Genomic DNA, 25,798 nt, shown 5'->3' on the forward strand with positions numbered 1-25,798 from the left:
TGCTGTATCCTACGAATCTAAGCCGCAGCCTGCAATGTTCGGACTCGATGCTCATGCACATTTTTGCGGCGAAACCAGCGCTTATTTTGCGTGCTGAGGCGCCCAACCGCAAGGTCGACGCGCCGCTCTGCAACGACCTCTATGTGATCCACCCACTACGCTCCTTGAGCTCGACATGGGCACCGGGCTTCAGGCCTGTGGGTCTCCTTCTGCTCAACACATATCTGGCAACTCACTCGTCGCTCAGTAATTCAGCCTTCACCTGCACTCTGCGACCTGCAGCCGCCGCCTCATGCCATGAACTGAGGTCGCGCCCGCGACCGTGAAGACTCGTTTCAATACGTGCAGCAGCCGTCAATATGCGCGGAGGGAGTGTGGGTTGTAAAAGGTGAGCATTGATTGACCCCAAACCCTTCGTAAATCCACCTATAAGCCCCCTTTCTCCAACAAGCAATTTGTCGATGCAGGCTATGCCAACATGCGCATGCTCTTCCGACTGCAGTTCTGCGTTGATGTGCGCGTTGGGGATCGGCCCGGGTGATTGCATCCGCAGACTGCTTAGGGAGAATATGTGCTCCTGTTGAGCTGGTGTCGCCACTGCCTGATCGCATGCTCTCCCTTGTTCCCTACACCTCGATGTGCCGATCCGAGCCTAACTAATCTCTTAACAGATGAGTCTGCTGTTTTTTTACATGAGCAGTCTCTCGACACCCACATCGCCGCAAAGGTCACCCGCCCGCGCTCGTCAACACTGCACTACGAAGGGCAGCCGCCTGCGCTTCTCCCCACCAACTTCGCCCATGCTCGTCCACCCGCCTGCACCTATCCACACCCACTTCGTCGGTGGGGCCACCCACCCGTGGCGGACACCTTGCCCGTGTTCCACCACTCGCGCGCACTCGTCCATACCCACCTCGCCGCGAACGTCGCCCAACCGCGCTCGTCCACCCTTGCATTCACCCACCCTTGCGCTCGTCAACCCTCCCGCCCTCGTCCATCACTTGCAGCTCTCCACACGGACCACACCCAATGCATGTCCACCCGCCTGCGCTCGTCAACACCTCGCCGCGAGGGACACTTGCCTGTGCCTTCCCACCCACCTGCGGTTCTCCACATCCACTTCCTCCCGAAGGCCACCTGTCCGTGTTTGGCCACACGCCCATGCTTGTCCACGCCCACCTCACTGCGAACATCGCCCACCCGTGCTCGTCCACCCTTGCCCTTGCATCAACCCACCCCAGCTCGCCGGCAGCGTCCACACCTCTCCACACCCAACGCTTGTCCACCCGCCCATGCTTGTCCACCCGCCCACACTCGTCAGCCTGCCTGCGCCCGCCCGCCCGCCTGCACCTCTCGGCACCCACTTCGTCGCAAACGTCACTTGCCCATGTTCGCCAATCCGCCCGCGTCCGTCCACTCGCCCGTGTCCGTCCACTCGCCCGCGCCCGTCTATACCCACTCTGCCGCGAAGCAGACCCGCCCCCGCTTCTACACCCTCCTGCCCCTCTCCGCAGCCACTTCGTCTCGAAAGCCACCCGCGCCCGTCCACCCACCTGAGCTCGTCCACCTGCCCGAGCTCGTCCATCCCCCGCATACCTGTTGTGCTAACCATCGTCTCCCGTCGGGCGTCGCCAGTTTTCGCCCGGGGCCGTCCTCGCCCTCGTCTACCCGCCCCAACTTTAGTCGTCCTCGTCAACGGCGGACTTTCTGTCCGAGGAGCCGGACATCCACCTGCTTGGCGCGTTCTATACCTACAACGACTCGGACCTCGGTGTGGCGGAGCGAAATGTCTTGGTGAAGCCCGGCGCCGAAGGGCAGCTGCTCGGTCTGAACGTCAAGATGACGCGGTCACCGTCGATGATGACGATGAGCAGCATGGCTTGTCTAGCCGCATTGCGTCGCATCTCATTCCAACTCTACTGCATCACGACTCACACGCATTCACCATACCCCCTGCGCGCTGATACCTCTTGACAACATACAGGACGATGCTCGTGGCGCCGCCACTGACTTTTTTCCTCAGTATCCACCTGCTGCTCTCGCTGTCGTCGCACATGCATCCTCTCGCTCAGCCTACCCGCGCTCGTCTACCCGCTCGCGCTCGTCACGGTCCACTCCCACTTCGCCACAACGGACAGGAACATGCGCGCCACCGCGACGCGCATATCGCGGAGCTTGTCGACAGGCCGCGACACCTACTCATAGAGGACCGGAGAGCCACTTGTGAGCAGGAGGTGGACGAAGAGGTGTTAGTGGGCACCGTGTCTCAGTCGGTGGGATTGCAGTCGGACATGTAATGACAATGTAGTGCCTGTACATAACGATTGCAGATGCGGTTTATACATGCATATGTATTCGTGACAGTGCCAATCCATACATCGACAAAAACATCTACCATATGAGTGATGAGGAGCCAGTGGTTATGGCGCGCTTCTCGCTGACTGGGTGACTTGATGTCTCCGACATACACCGCTCAAAAATCCCTCGCAGACGGTTGATATCGAGAGAGGGGATTTTCGTCGGAGATTTCACTCATCAGCGGATTCACCACCCTTTCACCCATCAGTGTCGCGGGCGCATGTTTTCACTCGCTCTCTGAGTCAAAATCCCGGGTTAAGCCCGCCACAGTGGGACGGACGGATGCGCGAGCCTCAGCGCCTTCAAAGCTTCACTAGCTTGCATGCCCGCCTCTGTCGACTCTGCGCCCCTCGTTGTGGACGCCGTCCCGCGACGTGCTCGCTGTCCAGCACAGCGACGACCGTCCTGGACACATCGTCGACCGTCCGCCAGAGGGCCGCGGACGATCCACTGCGCTCGCGGTGCCTCTTGGACAACCGACCGGTACTGACCCCCCGCTCACATCACCGACTGTCCACCATGTCGGCGGCGCACTTCCTTCACTCACTCCGACGTCTAGCGCACTGTCCTTGTCGTCCACGCTGCCGCCGTTGCGACTTTCGACGTGCCCGACGACGAGCAGGGCCTCTGACACACTCTGCTCGCTCGCCGCCGCTTCCCGGGCCATCTCACGCTCTGCCGGCTGCTCCGAGTCGGGAACGGTGCGTAAGTCCCTAGCAGCACCAGCACCCGCTCCCCCACCTCACCCCGCGAACGTCTGTGGCGATCTCCGCGGACGTCCGTGTCTCTCGACGTCCCTGGACGAGCAGAGCACCGCCCCGCCTTGTCTATCTATCGCGCAACCGGACTACCCGTACTATGCTTACTGAGTCCAGCACGCCGGAATCGACTCGGTGCGACTCTGCCCTCGCGCGCTTCATGGCGCAAAGCTCTTCGCCGACTGCGCGGGGGTCGGCTGCCATCTCGCATCGAGGAACAAACACTGACGAGAAGGAACTGGCGACCGTGGAACGTCGATGCTATCCGCCGGACCGCTCGTGAGTGTGAGCAGATGAAGATGCGAACGAGTACGTACCTTCTGCTTACACGTTCTGTGCGCGGGCTCATGATTCCCGGCTACACATCTCGAGCTTGACTCGTAGAAGGCCGCGCCCTGGCTGCGTTCCGCGTGGGCACGCGAGTTCACACTCGTCAAACCATGCCGGGGAAGACGTCAGCTGCGTGCACGAGAACGACGACGAAGCAGGCCACGTACCGGGTGGACTGCACTCGCCATCGAATCGCGAACGTACCGACACCGCGTCTCCCGTACCGGCCGTGTCCCGATGCACAAGACGCCACACGCAAGTCAGTCGTGTTTGGCAGGACAAGGTGCGAGGGACGTACCACGGAGAGCGCGAGCGGGACGACGCCGCCAGCGGGCGGTCCGCTGTGCGGAGTGTTGCCCGGGGATCGACACCACCCCAGAGGAATGAAGCAGGACTCGTCAGCGGGACACCGGACGAACGCGAGGAGAATCACTCACCGCCTCAGGATGACAGGGTTCGCTACCGCAACCCGTCCTATACGCCGCATACTGGACTTGGCGAGCGCGAGTTGGGGCGAACACACAAAGCAGCGTGAGCACGAGCACGGAGTAAGAGAGGTGAAGCACATACCTGCCACGTCGACGACCGGCAGCGTGCTGACCACGACCTGTCTTGCGCAGAACGTCGCGACGCGGGCCAGACCGGCAAGAGACGAGTGCGAGTCGCGGAGGGAACGGAAAGTGAGGCAGATGGCGAGGACGAGGCTGATGGTCGACTCACCCTCGATTCGACGCGACACGGAGTGGGACGGGGAGTTGCAATGCTCGCATGAAGGGGCGGAGAGGACGAGGTGGAGGATGGAGTCGGCGTGAAGGGCGGGGACACGTCAGATGGGACGGGGTGGATGCATGTTGCGCGAGGATGGGAAGGAATCCACGGCCGAGGCTCGAGCGAAGCAGCCCGCGTAGCCGGCAATGCGACGTCACGGTGAGCTGGAATGCGAGGGAGTCGAGTGGACGACGTGGATAGAGGCAGGATGGGACGACGTACGCGACCAGGCTTGGCCAACGGCGGTACGAGGGAGGCGAGTGAGAGTTGCAGAGGGCGTGGCTGGATGCGGCGAAGGACGAAGGGCGTGACAAGGCAAGTACGAGAGAGGAGGACGTGAGGCTCGAGATAGTGCAGTGACGCAATGTCGAACGTCGGAGACAGAGGTGCATTGACTGGAAGGAAGGGTGCAGACAAGAGTGACGACGACGAAGGTGGGTGCCTGCACGTGTCGAGCGTTGACCGTGCGTCTATGTAGGTACACTCTGCGTCCGGACGGCGGTGCTGAGTACACGCCTTGGGCGTAGCGGTCGACCGGCCAACACCACGGAAACGGACCGGAACACGCGCAAGACATCCCGAGGAAGGCAAAGCACGACGACGTGCGGGACAGGACGGGAACATCCCGTACACATGCACTTGTCAGCAGTGCTGTGTTGCGAGACTGCGGGAAGCGAACGGGAGGCATGCCAGAACGGAATCAAGGAGACTCGGTGCGACGCGGCGATACCGTGAACAGACGACGGGAGCGGGCATGTCGTCCGAGAAGCACAGCTACTCGTTGCTGGGGCTCAACGGAACGATCTCAGGCACGATTGCGCACGCGTCCGGCAGCCTCCCCGCGCGTTTACGAGACGGAGGCGTTCGTGCAGTCTCCTGCGCTCTCAGACTGGCTTAGCAGGTCCCTTCACGGTGCGACACGCGACGGCTCGGCGAGCGGGGTCACAAGTGCCCTGGCAAGCTCTTCGGGAACTCACAAAGGTCTACCAGACAGGGAGACCTGGAAACACAAGGGACTGCTCGCTGTCGATCCACTGCGAGGTACGTTCCCTCTCTGACTCATGGCCCGACGGCTGCCGGCTCGATCTGAGCAGGATCAGTTCGTGCCCAGTTGGCGTGAACAATGGACGTCGCGAGGTAACCTCCCCGCGCATGGCTGCAACCAAGGACGTGACACGTCGACGAGACAGACACCCCAGAGGGCATGACGGCCACAAGGGTGTGGTCTCCGACGTCGCGTTCTGCGACCTGCAGGCTACCGTCTCCAGCCGGAGCAATGGGCGCAGACGGTGAGCTAGACCGAAGAAACCGCAGTCTACGCGGGGACGCGAGAGCCAGGGCATGCGTTCTCTGTGGCATCTCGAGACGGTGCCCATGTGTCCTGTCCGGTCAGCCTGGTCCCTGTCCGGACCGGTGGACTGGGACGTCGTCACGTCGAGCTGTCCACGCCGGGGTGCGCGAGCTACTGTAGAGTAATGTACATGACTGTCACTGGGTGGGAAATATATCTTGACTACAGCAGCTGATCAGCGGGGTATGGACCGGGCTACAGGATGGGAATGGTCAGTACTCAGGCTCGAATAAGACGAGGGTCGGTGACAGTCTTACCTGTAGGTTCTAATAACACACCGAGTCGCTTCACGGCTGTGTGAGAAACACAATAACAGTGGGCTGAAAGCGAAGAGGATATATGTCAGTGTGCGGTCAATATTCAATGCCAGACATCAATACATACTAATGGTGGCGCGTTGTGTTAAGCACGTTGCCTGCGACTGTCTCGATGCGAGAGTATCAGCCTGTCAAAGATTCCAATAGCCAGTCAACAGCATTAGAATAAAATGACATCTCACTGTTATGCGAATTGTACGAAGACGTATTGAATGTGGATTCAAAGCAACACCGCAGTAAGCAATTTAGCGAAGCCATACAAGCAGAAGCTACATTGCAGTGACTCACTGGATACTCGCTGCAGAAAGATAAGACAGCCCAGCTCGAGCTCAGGTCACAGAGAGGGAGAGAGGAAGGGAGCGACGGTGGGATGGTGTTCCAGCACCAACAGGACTCGCTCTTATACGGATTTTTGCCAGCGGATTGCTTACGTGCGATGGTCCGTGCGCTGCAAGCAAAGTCCGCGGACATCGCATCACGCTTGCGTACTAATTCCGCACGGTCTCCGCCGCCCGAAACCAAGCATCTTAGCGTCGCTTCTCGTTTTCCGCCGAGTTCGTGTAAGTGCGATTGCGAGCTCCTGGCTGCCGAGCAATTGTCAGCCGTTGTATGGCAACGCACATGTGCTGACTGATGTGATACGTACGAGCGCTAGCACGGGCGCCGTTCGGATGTTTCGCGCAAACATCGCCGCCGCTGTATGGATACCTGTAGTGCATTTGTATGAATGTCAGCACAGTCAGCTCGGACTCTTCACTTGCTGTAGCCCTGACGTATACCTCAATTTTTACTCACAAATACACCAGGTATCTGCGAGACATGTGGGTGGGTGTGTGGATCCGAGACCAGGAAGGTGCACCAGCCACGGATGTCCAAGAAAGAGGATTGAGTACGACGAGTGACATAGGCGCCCGAGGCTGCAGTCGAGTAGCCTCGTGTTCTGAGATCGATCTGGGCGATCCCATCGCCTTTCGCACCGTTTCCCTGCACCCGGATACCGTTTGCACCGTCTCTGAGCCTCAGTAGCCCTTCTGACATATCAGAAACAGCTACCCAGACGTCTACTAACATATTCCAGGTGCACTCGCAAAGCCCGCAACACCTCCCAGCTCAAGCTCGCTGCAATTGCCCGATTAGGTATCGTTCGAGCGATGTACATCCAGCGATTGTATCAAACCCGCGATCGCAGGGCCGTGAACGGCGAAGTAAAAGGTTCGTGCCCTGTATTGCACTAGGAGTGATTAGTCTGGGCCTGGTGTAAGTGCTGATTGAGGACAACATTTTCGTCATTGTCACTGACCACAGAGTGACCACTCGCGCGCGAAACATGTCCGAGCAATGTATGTGCCCGATGAGTGGGCGCAGAACTATATAGTAGTTACGAAAAAACTTGTACATGCAATTCAGTGAGGTTACTTACAGAGCAGTGCAGGGCCTCGTCTGCTCAAGGGTGTGAGCTAATTCCGGGAGCCCCGGAAGTGGCTGACAGCCTTGGGCAGACAAATCCCCGCCTGTCCACGGCGCCGAGGCTCGGGCGGAGAGCAACCTCCGGTGGCTGCGGAAATTCCAGGTTGCGTATCTTCCGAATTTACCCTGACCCTGTAAGATTGATGAGATGGTCAGTATGTAAGCATTGTCTCATGGTCCGATTTTCTGTGAAGTCAACTTGAGGATTTAGTATTGAGGAGCTCAGGAATATTAAAATAAGACTACTCAGACTCAGCACCGAAATCCTGAATTTTCCAGCTCTAGGAGGATGCTTCACATTTTGGAGGAGTGACCCTGAAACACTCATCAGTCGGTGTTAGTGATGTTCGATCAGAGCGGCCATACAACGCCGGTGGCCAATTTGGGCGAACAATAGGATTGCCCGGGCATAGCCCGAGGCTGAGGCAACATGCCGCGGATTTGAGGACCCAACTCCAGCTTAAATACTAAGGGGTACCCAGGTATCCTCCCCTTGTAACATCCCCAAACTATGCTTGTACAGCATCCCAGGTAAGTCTCACATTATCTTTCATTCAATCTCTATCTTACATATCTACATAGGTGTCCTCGACGGAGACCTGGCTACAGTAAGTACTCACTACTAGTGCTACTGATACATGCACTAATCACTCTGTTCGCAGATACACTCGCCGCAATGTATTGCAGCGAGTATTCTCACATGGCTAGTCCATCCCGAGACTGGCCAGTTACTCATTGGTATGTACAGGTACTCAATCCATGTACTCACCACGCTGACCATCTCGTAGACCCGCGCCCGAGCGAACGGGCACTACGTCGGGTGAAGGCCCAGCGAGGTGAGTTTCCCCCGACTGTCCTCGCCCCGAGCCTCACTCACTCCCTTACAGATGGCGAGCTCACTACTCGGAGGACGCGTACGGCGGGCATCGAGGGTCGAGACTTGGTCCCCCCTTGGTATGTTGCTGCCAAACTCTCTGCGCACGAGCACTTACCTTCCTCATCCAGCTATTCCCCGCTCGCGGACATCTCACACGCTCTCGCCCACTAGGCCGACCGGGCGAGCGATATAGCGAATGATCGCCGCCCGGTCAGCACGGGCTCATCATGTCTCCTTCATCGTCGTCACACAATGCCCCAGTGTTGGTAACGAGCATACCCGGCTGTGCGTTCCACGAGGAGTTGGCCTCGAAGGTATGTTTCCATAGATCACGCGCGGACCTCTGCTGAGCTCTGATCACCAGCCGTCTGCACAGCGAGCACTACGCAAACGCCTTGCGTCCACAGGACAGCGAGCCCGCGATGTCCGCCGTCGTGCGCTGTTGCGTTGGCTCGCGTCCGCCGTCGTCTCGCTGGTATCCACGGGTCGCACCAACCGACTCTGCGCACACGCAACGGACTATTCGCGCGAAGATGTGTGCACAGTGGTCGTACCCTTCTGCGAGACAAGGCCATCCCTCCAAGCACGACATTGCACGTTTGTTGCGCAGACTGGACGGACGACGTAGCGACTGGTTGCCATCCAATCGAGGCATTGTCGACGCAGGTACGTCGGGTCACAGCCGTCTACGCTCCCAATTTGTCTTGACCTTCTGTTGCTCGATAGCGTCGCCGCACGCACGCCGTAGCCTGGCGTGCGCTGTACACTTGCACGATTGCTTCTCCCCCGAGGGGTATGCTGCCCGCATGGACAAGCGATGTTCGCCGTCCCGTCGACTTGCGTATACGAGGCATTGGTGCCTTCTCGTCTCATCACCTGCCGATCCGTTGACGGCGCGGTGATTCGCGTGTGGACTGGACTCGTTTAATCAGTACGTTTCCCGTCCGTCCCGTCTTCCCGACTGTCCGCTCACCTGTGTTCCCAGTCGTGCGCACGTCTTGTGTCGCTGTCAACTGCGTGGTCTCCTCGATGCGGACGGTGCGTCCAGGCGAGAGCTGGCTTGTCCGTCCTGTCAAGAGGGTATTCGTCAGGGAACCTACCTCTCCCAGGCTGCGGGCATCCTCGATTGCGCGCACGCCCTTCCTCGCGTTCTCTTCGCGCTCGCCCTGTGTCGTGTCTGGCAACCTCCCTCGGTACCTTTATGTCGGGTTGTCTTCCCATCTCTCGCCCTCTTCGTCACCTCCCCTCGACCTCGGCACCACCACCGCGATGTTCAGAGACACAACATATCGCCACCCGGCGACGCGGCCCTCGAAGATGTTGGCATCCTGCCCATGATCGATGAAGACACGACACATCAACGTCCGTCGAGCGGCAGCGCGCACAGGTCTCGAGTCGACGATCGGGCAACGCCCGACCACCAGGCTGTGCGCATCCCCGATCTCGCCCACGCACTCCGTCGTGTTTTCTCCGCAGCTCATCTCGTGTCTTGTCTGGCAACTTCCCTCTTCTCCCGGTACTTCGCTGTCTCTCGTCTCTCTCGTGTTCTTCATCACCTCGATCTCAGCACCACCACCCCGACGTCCGAAGACACGAGGTATCGCCGTCCGGCGACACGACCCTCGACGATGTTCGCATCAGGCACATGCACCTGCGACGGATCGACGAAGACGCAACGTATCGACGTCCGGTGAGGGGCGACGCGTGCAGCTCGTGACCGACAAGGGCGCGATAGAATGTCTTCCGGCGGGCATGGCACGCAGGGCGGCGGGCACGGCAACGCGGCGAGTGCATCTGCCTTGCCGCGGGTGTTGACGACAGCTGGAGTGCGGAATCGAGGCAGGCAGGGACGACGAGGTGAGTATGGTGTTCCTTCCTGCACGAGAAGACAGTGACACTCACTGTTCTGTGCTCCAGCCGGGCACGTGGTTCATCGAGGGACGTTCGACCAGCAAAGACACGACGGATCGTCGTCCGGCGAGCAAGGCGGGAGAGGGGTGCTGGCGAGGGAAGATGGCGGACTAGGGTGAGCAGCGTCGATTTTGCATGTAACACAGAATCTCACCTTGCTATCGCGCCCCCGCATCTGCCCATAGATCGCGGTGCAGAAGGCTGGCGAGCGCGGGATATCGAGGCGAGTGCATCGAGCACGCCGACACGAGGATGCGTTGTTGACGTGTAGAAGTCGTCTGCCGCGTTATCAACTGGTACGCGTGGATCGACAGGCTTTCGTGCCGTCCAGACGGTCTGCTGCGGCCATGGTCACCTCGCCATAGACGGGCGGCGGTGGAGATCGGGGCGCAGAAGGACTTGCCTGCGCGAGGGTGAGTTTGCTGCGCATTTCGAGAGAAGGATGGGTTGCTGATGCGTACTCGTCTGCCGCGTTATCAACTTGTAGGGCGCTCTTTTGTGGCAGAGCTCTCCCGCGGCGAGGGTGGATTGCGAGGAGGAGCGCGGGGTGACAAGGCAGATGGGCGGGACTACTACGAGGTCAGTACTGTTCGTCTGAATGTGGAATACCGCCACTCACCTTGCACCTCAGGCCGACCACACTCGGACGCGTCCGTCTCCTACAGGCACGCGGCGGTGCGTTGGCTGCATCTTGACGGAAGGACGCGTTGCTGACCGTCTGCCGCGTTGACAACTGGTAGGCGGTGCAGACGACTGGGGATGCTGCAGATGGCGAGAGACGAGTTGGAGTCGATAGCCGAGTGCGTGGGAGGTGACTGCTGACTCCTGAGCGCTGACCGGTGAGATCTCGATCGCGAGCAGGGACTCGTTTTGCGCACCCCAGTGTCCCCGCGGGGAGGCGGACGTATGCTTGCACATAAAGAAAGAGAGACGGACGTTTGAAAGAAGGCAACTTTTTTCACCCCTCCAGCCAATCACAGCGCGAGGAGAGGCGTACCCTGGGCACAACGTGTTGGGATCGAGTACGTATGGCACAATGACGATGTGAGTTCATGCAGCATACTATAGCACAACCATTTCAGGAACCTCAGCTTCCTCAATGGCCATGTGCTCGAAGACGCTATGATCGAGGGCGCCAAGCGGCTGCAGTTGCTCGGCTGCAACAGGAGATTTTACGATGTCGATTACCTATACGGAGATGCTCGGGTCGCCGCCCTGCTCCCTTGGACCATGCAAAGAGTGGCTTTGCGGCACATGGAGGACTCTGGGTGCGAGGGCTGGAACTGGTTGATACAGCAGTCGATGCTGTGATTTTCTGCCGAGTCGGAGGCGACCGCATGTGTGGGGCACTCGGCATAGAGCGTGACAATCTATGACTTCGTCACTGGCAGTGTCGCATGAGATCCCGCGTATGTGCTGACCTGATGCAGGTGCCCGCATAGGCTTCACGGACACGACAGTATCGATGGTCCTGCAAGACGGAGGTAAGCCGCTCATTGGCACGGAGATACCATGCACGCTCATGCGAGAGCTGCAGAACGCGGCAGAGACGACTATGTCGGCGTCCGAGACCCTGTGGTAGCGCAGGACGCGTTTACGACATCGAGAAAATGTGGGACATGAGGACTATAGGAACAGCCAGAAGCGGTACCCTCAGCTTCGATTCAACTGCGGCTCGGCCGACTTGTGCGGAGACACGTTGCGCACCCGAGCCTCCGATTTGCGCATACGTATGGGCTCGTAGTCAGGTGCGACACCGGGCCTGGGAATATGTCGGGACGCGATGGTCTCTTGAGTCTCAAGGTCGGCGACGCTTGACGAGTATCTTCCGCCGTGACACACCACGGGCATGCCTTCGTTCCACGCGGCTCACGAACGATGGCTCGGACTGCTCGTCTGCGACTTAGACAGGCCTCTTTGTATTTCGCACGTACGTCTTCCTGCTCTGTTCCGCAACATGAAGAGGGCTGAACAGGCCGTACAGGACTCACCGTTGCAAGTTCGTCGTGAGCAACACTGGCGCCGCCCTTGCTCTTCCACTGGCGAGGCTCGCGGGTTGTCCTCGTCCTAATGAGTGCATGCTTCTCTACGCGGGTGTCAAGACACGCAAAGTGCTCACGAGTTCCCAGGTTGTCTTCCATCGCCGGTTGGCCCGATTGCGAAGGCACGCGAGAGCTACGATGCCTTGAAGCGGGCGAACGTTCCGGTATGCGATTTTCCCATGTATATCGAGAGGTATCGCCAAATCTGTGGTCCTCATCACCCAAAGTCAATGTTCAATGTTCAACGCTCAAGTACATTCTTCACGGCCCTTGTGCCATCGCAATTGCATCCCTAGGCCTTCGGACTCAGCCGTCTCGACTCGTCGCCCGTGGCTCAAGCCCTCTCCGCACCTGTATGGACGCGCGAGCCGCGAACCATGCCTCATGCGACACGGGGCTCCTAGCTTCGCCTACAGCCAACAAGCACCCAATCTCCAAGGTATGTACGCTTTCCCAGTGGATATCTGAGTACGTACGGAACATGTGAACCGTGTCGCCAGCTCTGCTACCAGTCAACTCCGAGTCTACTACTGTAGTGGAGTTGTGGTGCGCCGGATCCGATCGAGTGCTGCGTCCCCTCCGCTGGACTGGAACAAGACGCCATGAACAACAACGACTGGCCACTTGGTCGCACCCACGACAAGAGCCTGCGAGGGTCTCCTGATCAGTGGGGTGGCCGCGATAAGGGATGTTCACCCACTCGCGAGTGTCTGGCACCGCATGGATGTGTGTCCGAACCTACCAGACTTCGAGTCCCACCTCCTATACTTATGAATCCATAGAATAAAAAGCCACTACGGCGGTTCCTGCTCCCGTTCAGAGACGCGTTCGTCAAGCCGCAGTGAGCGTACATGCTAGCTTCGAGTCGGGTCCGCGTGTCGGTCCGCTGTGAGCCCGCTCTGGGGGCCGCCGGCGACGAACAGTGAGATCGATCGCGGGGACGAGATCCAGCTCAGTTCGATGCCGATGTGGCCGCCTGCCAAGCCCCGCTCCACGCGCCCCAGGCACGCCCACCGCCAGCCACCGCCGTCTGCATTGCGTGATCTGCACAACCACTCGCACGCATCCCCCGAGGAGACTGTTCTGCGCACTGCTGGCTTGACGGTGAGGGCGGGTGCTGCAGCTGTGCAGCGTGGATATCGAGTTCGATGATTATCAGGCGCATATACGCACGGTATCTCGGTGACGGACTGGGGACAGTCGAGATCAGACGGCGGGATCTGTGAGGCCGCGCGAAACAATGTATAGCAGCGCCGGGCGCGTGGTTACCGTACGCACGGGCGGTACCGTACCTGAGCCAGGCTGGATGTGGCCCGCTGCGCCCACCGTGACCACGCACATCCGCCTCTCACCGGTGGACAGGCCACACAGCGTTGCGTGCCCTGCCCGCGGGACGAGTCTCGTACGTACGCGTTCTGGCAGGTGGGAACACGCGTCCTGTCAGAGACGGAGGTGCTACTGGTCGGCGCGTGCTCCCCTTCGTGAGCCCGCGCCCAATCATGACCCGCGCCCTGCATCCACGCGTCCAAGCGGAGCGATCCATGGCCCAAGCTGTCAACGTGTCAACCCCGGCGCCTCATTGACTCGCCCGACACCTGCACACGCCGTTGCTGCCTCTTGCGCGACCTCTCGCTGGACGGACGGATGCGCGAGCCTCAGCGCCTTCAAAGCTTCACTAGCTTGCATGCCCGCCTCTGTCGACTCTGCGCCCCTCGTTGTGGACGCCGTCCCGCGACGTGCTCGCTGTCCAGCACAGCGACGACCGTCCTGGACACATCGTCGACCGTCCGCCAGAGGGCCGCGGACGATCCACTGCGCTCGCGGTGCCTCTTGGACAACCGACCGGTACTGACCCCCCGCTCACATCACCGGCTGTCCACCATGTCGGCGGCGCACTTCCTTCACTCACTCCGACGTCTAGCGCACTGTCCTTGTCGTCCACGCTGCCGCCGTTGCGACTTTCGACGTGCCCGACGACGAGCAGGGCCTCTGACACACTCTGCTCGCTCGCCGCCGCTTCCCGGGCCATCTCACGCTCTGCCGGCTGCTCCGAGTCGGGAACGGTGCGTAAGTCCCTAGCAGCACCAGCACCCGCTCCCCCACCTCACCCCGCGAACGTCTGTGGCGATCTCCGCGGACGTCCGTGTCTCTCGACGTCCCTGGACGAGCAGAGCACCGCCCCGCCTTGTCTATCTATCGCGCAACCGGACTACCCGTACTATGCTTACTGAGTCCAGCACGCCGGAATCGACTCGGTGCGACTCTGCCCTCGCGCGCTTCATGGCGCAAAGCTCTTCGCCGACTGCGCGGGGGTCGGCTGCCATCTCGCATCGAGGAACAAACACTGACGAGAAGGAACTGGCGACCGTGGAACGTCGATGCTATCCGCCGGACCGCTCGTGAGTGTGAGCAGATGAAGATGCGAACGAGTACGTACCTTCTGCTTACACGTTCTGTGCGCGGGCTCATGATTCCCGGCTACACATCTCGAGCTTGACTCGTAGAAGGCCGCGCCCTGGCTGCGTTCCGCGTGGGCACGCGAGTTCACACTCGTCAAACCATGCCGGGGAAGACGTCAGCTGCGTGCACGAGAACGACGACGAAGCAGGCCACGTACCGGGTGGACTGCACTCGCCATCGAATCGCGAACGTACCGACACCGCGTCTCCCGTACCGGCCGTGTCCCGATGCACAAGACACCACACGCAAGTCAGTCGTGTTTGGCAGGACAAGGTGCGAGGGACGTACCACGGAGAGCGCGAGCGGGCGGTCCGCTGTGCGGAGTGTTGCCCGGGGATCGACACCACCCCAGAGGAATGAAGCAGGACTCGTCAGTGGGACACCGGACGAACGCGAGGAGAATCACTCACCGCCTCAAGATGACAGGGTTCGCTACCGCAACCCGTCCTATACGCCGCATACTGGACTTGGCGAGCGCGAGTTGGGGCGAACACACAAAGCAGCGTGAGCACGAGCACGGAGTACGAGAGGTGAAGCACATACCTGCCACGTCGACGACCGGCAGCGTGCTGACCACGACCTGTCTTGCGCAGAACGTCGCGACGCGGGCCAGACCGGCAAGAGACGAGTGCGAGTCGCGGAGGGAACGGAAAGTGAGGCAGATGGCGAGGACGAGGCTGATGCGTCGACTCACCCTCGATTCGACGCGACACGGAGTGGGACGGGGAGTTGCGATGCTCGCATGAAGGGGCGGAGAGGACGAGGTGGAGGATGGAGTCGGCATGAAGGGCGGGGACACGTCAGATGGGACGGGGTGGATGCATGTTGCGCGAGGATGGGAAGGAATCCACGGCCGAGGCTCGAGCGAAGCAGCCCGCGTAGCCGGCAATGCGACGTCACGGTGAGCTGGAATGCGAGGGAGTCGAGTGGACGACGTGGATAGAGGCAGGATGGGACGACGTACGCGACCAGGCTTGGCCAACGGCGGTACGAGGGAGGCGAGTGAGAGTTGCAGAGGGCGTGGCTGGATGCGGCGAAGGACGAAGGGCGTGACAAGGCAAGTACGAGAGAGGAGGACGTGAGGCTCGAGATAGTGCAGTGACGCAATGTCGAACGTCGGAGACAGAGGTGCATTGACTGGAAGGAAGGGTGCAGACAAGAGTGACGACGACGAAGGTGGGTGCCTGCACGTGTCGAGCGTTGACCGTGCGTCTATGTAGGTACACTCTGCGTCCGGACGGCGGTGCTGAGTACACGCCTTGGGCGTAGCGGTCGACCGGCCAACACCACGGAAACGGACCGGAACACGCGCAAGACGTCCCGAGGAAGGCAAAGCACGACGACGTGCGGGACAGGACGGGAACATCCCGTACACATGCACTTGTCAGCAGTGCTGTGTTGCGAGACTGCGGGAAGCGAACGGGAGGCATGCCAGAACGGAATCAAGGAGACTCGGTGCGACGCGGCGATACCGTGAACAGACGACGGGAGCGGGCATGTCGTCCGAGAAGCACAGCTACTCGTTGCTGGGGCTCAACGGAACGATCTCAGGCACGATTGCGCACGCGTCCGGCAGCCTCCCCGCGCGTTTACGAGACGGAGGCGTTCGTGCAGTCTCCTGCGCTCTCAGACTGGCTTAGCAGGTCCCTTCACGGTGCGACACGCGACGGCTCGGCGAGCGGGGTCACAAGTGCCCTGGCAAGCTCTTCGGGAACTCACAAAGGTCTACCAGACAGGGAGACCTGGAAACACAAGGGACTGCTCGCTGTCGATCCACTGCGAGGTACGTTCCCTCTCTGACTCATGGCCCGACGGCTGCCGGCTCGATCTGAGCAGGATCAGTTCGTGCCCAGTTGGCGTGAACAATGGACGTCGCGAGGTAACCTCCCCGCGCATGGCTGCAACCAAGGACGTGACACGTCGACGAGACAGACACCCCAGAGGGCATGACGGCCACAAGGGTGTGGTCTCCGACGTCGCGTTCTGCGACCTGCAGGCTACCGTCTCCAGCCGGAGCAATGGGCGCAGACGGTGAGCTAGACCGAAGAAACCGCAGTCTACGCGGGGACGCGAGAGCCAGGGCATGCGTTCTCTGTGGCATCTCGAGACGGTGCCCATGTGTCCTGTCCGGTCAGCCTGGTCCCTGTCCGGACCGGTGGACTGGGACGTCGTCACGTCGAGCTGTCCACGCCGGGGTGCGCGAGCTACTGTAGAGTAATGTACATGACTGTCACTGGGTGGGAAATATATCTTGACTACAGCAGCTGATCAGCGGGGTATGGACCGGGCTACAGGATGGGAATGGTCAGTACTCAGGCTCGAATAAGACGAGGGTCGGTGACAGTCTTACCTGTAGGTTCTGATAACACACCGAGTCGCTTCACGGCTGTGTGAGAAACACAATAACAGTGGGCTGAAAGCGAAGAGGATATATGTCAGTGTGCGGTCAATATTCAATGCCAGACATCAATACATACTAATGGTGGCGCGTTGTGTTAAGCACGTTGCCTGCGACTGTCTCGATGCGAGAGTATCAGCCTGTCAAAGATTCCAATAGCCAGTCAACAGCATTAGAATAAAATGACATCTCACTGTTATGCGAATTGTACGAAGACGTATTGAATGTGGATTCAAAGCAACACCGCAGTAAGCAATTTAGCGAAGCCATACAAGCAGAAGCTACATTGCAGTGACTCACTGGATACTCGCTGCAGAAAGATAAGACAGCCCAGCTCGAGCTCAGGTCACAGAGAGGGAGAGAGGAAGGGAGCGACGGTGGGATGGTGTTCCAGCACCAACAGGACTCGCTCTTATACGGATTTTTGCCAGCGGATTGCTTACGTGCGATGGTCCGTGCGCTGCAAGCGAAGTCCGCGGACATCGCATCACGCTTCCGTACTAATTCCGCACGGTCTCCGCCGCCCGAAACCAAGCATCTTAGCGTCGCTTCTCGTTTTCCGCCGAGTTCGTGTAAGTGCGATTGCGAGCTCCTGGCTGCCGAGCAATTGTCAGCCGTTGTATGGCAACGCACATGTGCTGACTGATGTGATATGTACGAGCGCTAGCACGGGCGCCGTTCGGATGTTTCGCGCAAACATCGCCGCCGCTGTATGGATACCTGTAGTGCATTTGTATGAATGTCAGCACAGTCAGCTCGGACTCTTCACTTGCTGTAGCCCTGACGTATACCTCAATTTTTACTCACAAATACACCAGGTATCTGCGAGACATGTGGGTGGGTGTGTGGATCCGAGACCAGGAAGGTGCACCAGCCACGGATGTCCAAGAAAGAGGATTGAGTACGACGAGTGACATAGGCGCCCGAGGCTGCAGTCGAGTAGCCTCGTGTTCTGAGATCGATCTGGGCGATCCCATCGCCTTTCGCACCGTTTCCCTGCACCCGGATACCGTTTGCACCGTCTCTGAGCCTCAGTAGCCCTTCTGACATATCAGAAACAGCTACCCAGACGTCTACTAACATATTCCAGGTGCACTCGCAAAGCCCGCAACACCTCCCAGCTCAAGCTCGCTGCAATTGCCCGATTAGGTATCGTTCGAGCGATGTACATCCAGCGATTGTATCAAACCCGCGATCGCAGGGCCGTGAACGGCGAAGTAAAAGGTTCGTGCCCTGTATTGCACTAGGAGTGATTAGTCTGGGCCTGGTGTAAGTGCTGATTGAGGACAACATTTTCGTCATTGTCACTGACCACAGAGTGACCACTCGCGCGCGAAACATGTCCGAGCAATGTATGTGCCCGATGAGTGGGCGCAGAACTATATAGTAGTTACGAAAAAACTTGTACATGCAATTCAGTGAGGTTACTTACAGAGCAGTGCAGGGCCTCGTCTGCTCAAGGGTGTGAGCTAATTCCGGGAGCCCCGGAAGTGGCTGACAGCCTTGGGCAGACAAATCCCCGCCTGTCCACGGCGCCGAGGCTCGGGCGGAGAGCAACCTCCGGTGGCTGCGGAAATTCCAGGTTGCGTATCTTCCGAATTTACCCTGACCCTGTAAGATTGATGAGATGGTCAGTATGTAAGCATTGTCTCATGGTCCGATTTTCTGTGAAGTCAACTTGAGGATTTAGTATTGAGGAGCTCAGGAATATTAAAATAAGACTACTCAGACTCAGCACCAAAATCCTGAATTTTCCAGCTCTAGGAGGATGCTTCACATTTTGGAGGAGTGACCCTGAAACACTCATCAGTCGGTGTTAGTGATGTTCGATCAGAGCGGCCATACAACGCCGGTGGCCAATTTGGGCGAACAATAGGATTGCCCGGGCATAGCCCGAGGCTGAGGCAACATGCCGCGGATTTGAGGACCCAACTCCAGCTTAAATACTAAGGGGTACCCAGGTATCCTCCCCTTGTAACATCCCCAAACTATGCTTGTACAGCATCCCAGGTAAGTCTCACATTATCTTTCATTCAATCTCTATCTTACATATCTACATAGGTGTCCTCGACGGAGACCTGGCTACAGTAAGTACTCACTACTAGTGCTACTGATACATGCACTAATCACTCTGTTCGCAGATACACTCGCCGCAATGTATTGCAGCGAGTATTCTCACATGGCTAGTCCATCCCGAGACTGGCCAGTTACTCATTGGTATGTACAGGTACTCAATCCATGTACTCACCACGCTGACCATCTCGTAGACCCGCGCCCGAGCGAACGGGCACTACGTCGGGTGAAGGCCCAGCGAGGTGAGTTTCCCCCGACTGTCCTCGCCCCGAGCCTCACTCACTCCCTTACAGATGGCGAGCTCACTACTCGGAGGACGCGTACGGCGGGCATCGAGGGTCGAGACTTGGTCCCCCTTGGTATGTTGCTGCCAAACTCTCTGCGCACGAGCACTTACCTTCCTCATCCAGCTATTCCCCGCTCGCGGACATCTCACACGCTCTCGCCCACTAGGCCGACCGGGCGAGCGATATAGCGAATGATCGCCGCCCGGTCAGCACGGGCTCATCATGTCTCCTTCATCGTCGTCACACAATGCCCCAGTGTTGGTAACGAGCATACCCGGCTGTGCGTTCCACGAGGAGTTGGCCTCGAAGGTATGTTTCCATAGATCACGCGCGGACCTCTGCTGAGCTCTGATCACCAGCCGTCTGCACAGCGAGCACTACGCAAACGCCTTGCGTCCACAGGACAGCGAGCCCGCGATGTCCGCCGTCGTGCGCTGTTGCGTTGGCTCGCGTCCGCCGTCGTCTCGCTGGTATCCACGGGTCGCACCAACCGACTCTGCGCACACGCAACGGACTATTCGCGCGAAGATGTGTGCACAGTGGTCGTACCCTTCTGCGAGACAAGGCCATCCCTCCAAGCACGACATTGCACGTTTGTTGCGCAGACTGGACGGACGACGTAGCGACTGGTTGCCATCCAATCGAGGCATTGTCGACGCAGGTACGTCGGGTCACAGCCGTCTACGCTCCCAATTTGTCTTGACCTTCTGTTGCTCGATAGCGTCGCCGCACGCACGCCGTAGCCTGGCGTGCGCTGTACACTTGCACGATTGCTTCTCCCCCGAGGGGTATGCTGCCCGCATGGACAAGCGATGTTCGCCGTCCCGTCGACTTGCGTATACGAGGCATTGGTGCCTTCTCGTCTCATCACCTGCCGATCCGTTGACGGCGCGGTGATTCGCGTGTGGACTGGACTCGTTTAATCAGTACGTTTCCCGTCCGTCCCGTCTTCCCGACTGTCCGCTCACCTGTGTTCCCAGTCGTGCGCACGTCTTGTGTCGCTGTCAACTGCGTGGTCTCCTCGATGCGGACGGTGCGTCCAGGCGAGAGCTGGCTTGTCCGTCCTGTCAAGAGGGTATTCGTCAGGGAACCTACCTCTCCCAGGCTGCGGGCATCCTCGATTGCGCGCACGCCCTTCCTCGCGTTCTCTTCGCGCTCGCCCTGTGTCGTGTCTGGCAACCTCCCTCGGTACCTTTATGTCGGGTTGTCTTCCCATCTCTCGCCCTCTTCGTCACCTCCCCTCGACCTCGGCACCACCACCGCGATGTTCAGAGACACAACATATCGCCACCCGGCGACGCGGCCCTCGAAGATGTTGGCATCCTGCCCATGATCGATGAAGACACGACACATCAACGTCCGTCGAGCGGCAGCGCGCACAGGTCTCGAGTCGACGATCGGGCAACGCCCGACCACCAGGCTGTGCGCATCCCCGATCTCGCCCACGCACTCCGTCGTGTTTTCTCCGCAGCTCATCTCGTGTCTTGTCTGGCAACTTCCCTCTTCTCCCGGTACTTCGCTGTCTCTCGTCTCTCTCGTGTTCTTCATCACCTCGATCTCAGCACCACCACCCCGACGTCCGAAGACACGAGGTATCGCCGTCCGGCGACACGACCCTCGACGATGTTCGCATCAGGCACATGCACCTGCGACGGATCGACGAAGACGCAACGTATCGACGTCCGGTGAGGGCGACGCGTGCAGCTCGTGACCGACAAGGGCGCGATAGAATGTCTTCCGGCGGGCATGGCACGCAGGGCGGCGGGCACGGCAACGCGGCGAGTGCATCTGCCTTGCCGCGGGTGTTGACGACAGCTGGAGTGCGGAATCGAGGCAGGCAGGGACGACGAGGTGAGTATGGTGTTCCTTCCTGCACGAGAAGACAGTGACACTCACTGTTCTGTGCTCCAGCCGGGCACGTGGTTCATCGAGGGACGTTCGACCAGCAAAGACACGACGGATCGTCGTCCGGCGAGCAAGGCGGGAGAGGGGTGCTGGCGAGGGAAGATGGCGGACTAGGGTGAGCAGCGTCGATTTTGCATGTAACACAGAATCTCACCTTGCTATCGCGCCCCCGCATCTGCCCATAGATCGCGGTGCAGAAGGCTGGCGAGCGCGGATATCGAGGCGAGTGCATCGAGCACGCCGACACGAGGATGCGTTGTTGACGTGTAGAAGTCGTCTGCCGCGTTATCAACTGGTACGCGTGGATCGACAGGCTTTCGTGCCGTCCAGACGGTCTGCTGCGGCCATGGTCACCTCGCCATAGACGGGCGGCGGTGGAGATCGGGGCGCAGAAGGACTTGCCTGCGCGAGGGTGAGTTTGCTGCGCATTTCGAGAGAAGGATGGGTTGCTGATGCGTACTCGTCTGCCGCGTTATCAACTTGTAGGGCGCTCTTTTGTGGCAGAGCTCTCCCGCGGCGAGGGTGGATTGCGAGGAGGAGCGCGGGGTGACAAGGCAGATGGGCGGGACTACTACGAGGTCAGTACTGTTCGTCTGAATGTGGAATACCGCCACTCACCTTGCACCTCAGGCCGACCACACTCGGACGCGTCCGTCTCCTACAGGCACGCGGCGGTGCGTTGGCTGCATCTTGACGGAAGACGCGTTGCTGACCGTCTGCCGCGTTGACAACTGGTAGGCGGTGCAGACGACTGGGGATGCTGCAGATGGCCGAGAGACGAGTTGGAGTCGATAGCCGAGTGCGTGGGAGGTGACTGCTGACTCCTGAGCGCTGACCGGTGAGATCTCGATCGCGAGCAGGGACTCGTTTTGCGCACCCCAGTGTCCCCGCGGGGAGGCGGACGTATGCTTGCACATAAAGAAAGAGAGACGGACGTTTGAAAGAAGGCAACTTTTTCACCCCTCCAGCCAATCACAGCGCGAGGAGAGGCGTACCCTGGGCACAACGTGTTGGGATCGAGTACGTATGGCACAATGACGATGTGAGTTCATGCAGCATACTATAGCACAACCATTTCAGGAACCTCAGCTTCCTCAATGGCCATGTGCTCGAAGACGCTATGATCGAGGGCGCCAAGCGGCTGCAGTTGCTCGGCTGCAACAGGAATTTTACGATGTCGATTACCTATACGGAGATGCTCGGGTCGCCGCCCTGCTCCCTTGGACCATGCAAAGAGTGGCTTTGCGGCACATGGAGGACTCTGGGTGCGAGGGCTGGAACTGGTTGATACAGCAGTCGATGCTGTGATTTTCTGCCGAGTCGGAGGCGACCGCATGTGTGGGGCACTCGGCATAGAGCGTGACAATCTATGACTTCGTCACTGGCAGTGTCGCATGAGATCCCGCGTATGTGCTGACCTGATGCAGGTGCCCGCATAGGCTTCACGGACACGACAGTATCGATGGTCCTGCAAGACGGAGGTAAGCCGCTCATTGGCACGGAGATACCATGCACGCTCATGCGAGAGCTGCAGAACGCGGCAGAGACGACTATGTCGGCGTCCGAGACCCTGTGGTAGCGCAGGACGCGTTTTACGACATCGAGAAAATGTGGGACATGAGGACTATAGGAACAGCCAGAAGCGGTACCCTCAGCTTCGATTCAACTGCGGCTCGGCCGACTTGTGCGGAGACACGTTGCGCACCCGAGCCTCCGATTTGCGCATACGTATGGGCTCGTAGTCAGGTGCGACACCGGGCCTGGGAATATGTCGGGACGCGATGGTCTCTTGAGTCTCAAGGTCGGCGACGCTTGACGAGTATCTTCCGCCGTGACACACCACGGGCATGCCTTCGTTCCACGCGGCTCACGAACGATGGCTCGGACTGCTCGTCTGCGACTTAGACAGGCCTCTTTGTATTTCGCACGTACGTCTTCCTGCTCTGTTCCGCAACATGAAGAGGGCTGAACAGGCCGTACAGGACTCACCGTTGCAAGTTCGTCGTGAGCAACACTGGCGCCGCCCTTGCTCTTCCACTGGCGAGGCTCGCGGGTTGTCCTCGTCCTAATGAGTGCATGCTTCTCTACGCGGGTGTCAAGACACGCAAAGTGCTCACGAGTTCCCAGGTTGTCTTCCATCGCCGGTTGGCCCGATGCGAAGGCACGCGAGAGCTACGATGCCTTGAAGCGGGCGAACGTTCCGGTATGCGATTTTCCCATGTATATCGAGAGGTATCGCCAAATCACCCCAAAGTCAATGTTCAATGTCAACGCTCAAGTACATTCTTCACGGCCCTTGTGCCATCGCAATTGCATCCCTAGGCCTTCGGACTCAGCCGTCTCGACTCGTCGCCCGTGGCTCAAGCCCTCTCCGCACCTGTATGGACGCGCGAGCCGCGAACCATGCCTCATGCGACACGGGGCTCCTAGCTTCGCCTACAGCCAACAAGCACCCAATCTCCAAGGTATGTACGCTTTCCCAGTGGATATCTGAGTACGTACGGAACATGTGAACCGTGTCGCCAGCTCTGCTACCAGTCAACTCCGAGTCTACTACTGTAGTGGAGTTGTGGTGCGCCGGATCCGATCGAGTGCTGCGTCCCCTCCGCTGGACTGGAACAAGACGCCATGAACAACAACGACTGGCCACTTGGTCGCACCCACGACAAGAGCCTGCGAGGGTCTCCTGATCAGTGGGGTGGCCGCGATAAGGGATGTTCACCCACTCGCGAGTGTCTGGCACCGCATGGATGTGTGTCCGAACCTACCAGACTTCGAGTCCCACCTCCTATACTTATGAATCCATAGAATAAAAAGCCACTACGGCGGTTCCTGCTCCCGTTCAGAGACGCGTTCGTCAAGCCGCAGTGAGCGTACATGCTAGCTTCGAGTCGGGTCCGCGTGTCGGTCCGCTGTGAGCCCGCTCTGGGGGCCGCCGGCGACGAACAGTGAGATCGATCGCGGGGACGAGATCCAGCTCAGTTCGATGCCGATGTGGCCGCCTGCCAAGCCCCGCTCCACGCGCCCCAGGCACGCCCACCGCCAGCCACCGCCGTCTGCATTGCGTGATCTGCACAACCACTCGCACGCATCCCCCGAGGAGACTGTTCTGCGCACTGCTGGCTTGACGGTGAGGGCGGGTGCTGCAGCTGTGCAGCGTGGATATCGAGTTCGATGATTATCAGGCGCATATACGCACGGTATCTCGGTGACGGACTGGGGACAGTCGAGATCAGACGGCGGGATCTGTGAGGCCGCGCGAAACAATGTATAGCAGCGCCGGGCGCGTGGTTACCGTACGCACGGGCGGTACCGTACCTGAGCCAGGCTGGATGTGGCCCGCTGCGCCCACCGTGACCACGCACATCCGCCTCTCACCGGTGGACAGGCCACACAGCGTTGCGTGCCCTGCCCGCGGGACGAGTCTCGTACGTACGCGTTCTGGCAGGTGGGAACACGCGTCCTGTCAGAGACGGAGGTGCTACTGGTCGGCGCGTGCTCCCCTTCGTGAGCCCGCGCCCAATCATGACCCGCGCCCTGCATCCACGCGTCCAAGCGGAGCGATCCATGGCCCAAGCTGTCAACGTGTCAACCCCGGCGCCTCATTGACTCGCCCGACACCTGCACACGCCGTTGCTGCCTCTTGCGCGACCTCTCGCTGGACGGACGGATGCGCGAGCCTCAGCGCCTTCAAAGCTTCACTAGCTTGCATGCCCGCCTCTGTCGACTCTGCGCCCCTCGTTGTGGACGCCGTCCCGCGACGTGCTCGCTGTCCAGCACAGCGACGACCGTCCTGGACACATCGTCGACCGTCCGCCAGAGGGCCGCGGACGATCCACTGCGCTCGCGGTGCCTCTTGGACAACCGACCGGTACTGACCCCCCGCTCACATCACCGGCTGTCCACCATGTCGGCGGCGCACTTCCTTCACTCACTCCGACGTCTAGCGCACTGTCCTTGTCGTCCACGCTGCCGCCGTTGCGACTTTCGACGTGCCCGACGACGAGCAGGGCCTCTGACACACTCTGCTCGCTCGCCGCCGCTTCCCGGGCCATCTCACGCTCTGCCGGCTGCTCCGAGTCGGGAACGGTGCGTAAGTCCCTAGCAGCACCAGCACCCGCTCCCCCACCTCACCCCGCGAACGTCTGTGGCGATCTCCGCGGACGTCCGTGTCTCTCGACGTCCCTGGACGAGCAGAGCACCGCCCCGCCTTGTCTATCTATCGCGCAACCGGACTACCCGTACTATGCTTACTGAGTCCAGCACGCCGGAATCGACTCGGTGCGACTCTGCCCTCGCGCGCTTCATGGCGCAAAGCTCTTCGCCGACTGCGCGGGGGTCGGCTGCCATCTCGCATCGAGGAACAAACACTGACGAGAAGGAACTGGCGACCGTGGAACGTCGATGCTATCCGCCGGACCGCTCGTGAGTGTGAGCAGATGAAGATGCGAACGAGTACGTACCTTCTGCTTACACGTTCTGTGCGCGGGCTCATG

General features: G+C 59.7%; 4 protein-coding genes across 4 annotated transcripts; 2 read left to right on the forward strand and 2 right to left on the reverse strand.

The window, feature by feature from the left end:
• The first annotated feature begins 150 nt into the window (after positions 1 to 150).
• On the forward strand, positions 151 to 2,289 carry B0H18DRAFT_478573 (uncharacterized protein). Its single transcript, XM_048038230.1, has 3 exons — positions 151 to 197; positions 248 to 374; positions 672 to 2,289. Exons 2-3 carry the CDS (start codon positions 360 to 362, stop codon positions 1,962 to 1,964), a joined length of 1,308 nt encoding a protein of 435 aa, XP_047891736.1. The 5' UTR covers positions 151 to 197; positions 248 to 359; the 3' UTR covers positions 1,965 to 2,289.
• Positions 2,290 to 3,601: 1,312 nt separating this feature from the next.
• B0H18DRAFT_478589 (uncharacterized protein) lies at positions 3,602 to 5,017 on the reverse strand. Its single transcript, XM_048038231.1, has one exon. It carries the CDS (start codon positions 4,836 to 4,838, stop codon positions 3,921 to 3,923), a length of 918 nt encoding a protein of 305 aa, XP_047891737.1. The 5' UTR covers positions 4,839 to 5,017; the 3' UTR covers positions 3,602 to 3,920.
• A 4,358-nt stretch (positions 5,018 to 9,375) lies between these two features.
• On the forward strand, positions 9,376 to 10,214 carry B0H18DRAFT_478642 (uncharacterized protein). The gene is made up of 2 exons (XM_048038232.1): positions 9,376 to 10,083; positions 10,144 to 10,214. Exon 1 carries the CDS (start codon positions 9,568 to 9,570, stop codon positions 10,039 to 10,041), a length of 474 nt encoding a protein of 157 aa, XP_047891738.1. The 5' UTR covers positions 9,376 to 9,567; the 3' UTR covers positions 10,042 to 10,083; positions 10,144 to 10,214.
• An 11,246-nt stretch (positions 10,215 to 21,460) lies between these two features.
• On the reverse strand, positions 21,461 to 22,219 carry B0H18DRAFT_1120580 (uncharacterized protein; the record flags this gene model as incomplete). Its single annotated transcript, XM_048034153.1, has 5 exons — positions 21,461 to 21,594; positions 21,657 to 21,704; positions 21,763 to 21,870; positions 21,921 to 21,960; positions 22,016 to 22,219. The coding sequence occupies 5 exons, from the start codon at positions 22,217 to 22,219 to the stop codon at positions 21,461 to 21,463; spliced, it is 534 nt and encodes a 177-aa protein (XP_047891739.1).
• Between the last annotated feature and the right edge of the window lie 3,579 nt (positions 22,220 to 25,798).

The sequence above is a fragment of the Fomitopsis serialis genome (genome assembly GCF_022376445.1).
Source record: "Fomitopsis serialis strain Sig1Antser10 chromosome Unknown B0H18scaffold_49, whole genome shotgun sequence".
NCBI lineage: Eukaryota > Fungi > Basidiomycota > Agaricomycetes > Polyporales > Fomitopsidaceae > Fomitopsis > Fomitopsis serialis.

Excerpts from the sequence above, each read along its gene's own strand:
- B0H18DRAFT_478589 (XM_048038231.1), bottom strand. The coding sequence starts at position 4,838 with ATGTTCCCGTCCTGTCCCGCACGTCGTCGTGCTTTGCCTTCCTCGGGA.
- B0H18DRAFT_478642 (XM_048038232.1), top strand. The coding sequence starts at position 9,568 with ATGAAGACACGACACATCAACGTCCGTCGAGCGGCAGCGCGCACAGGT.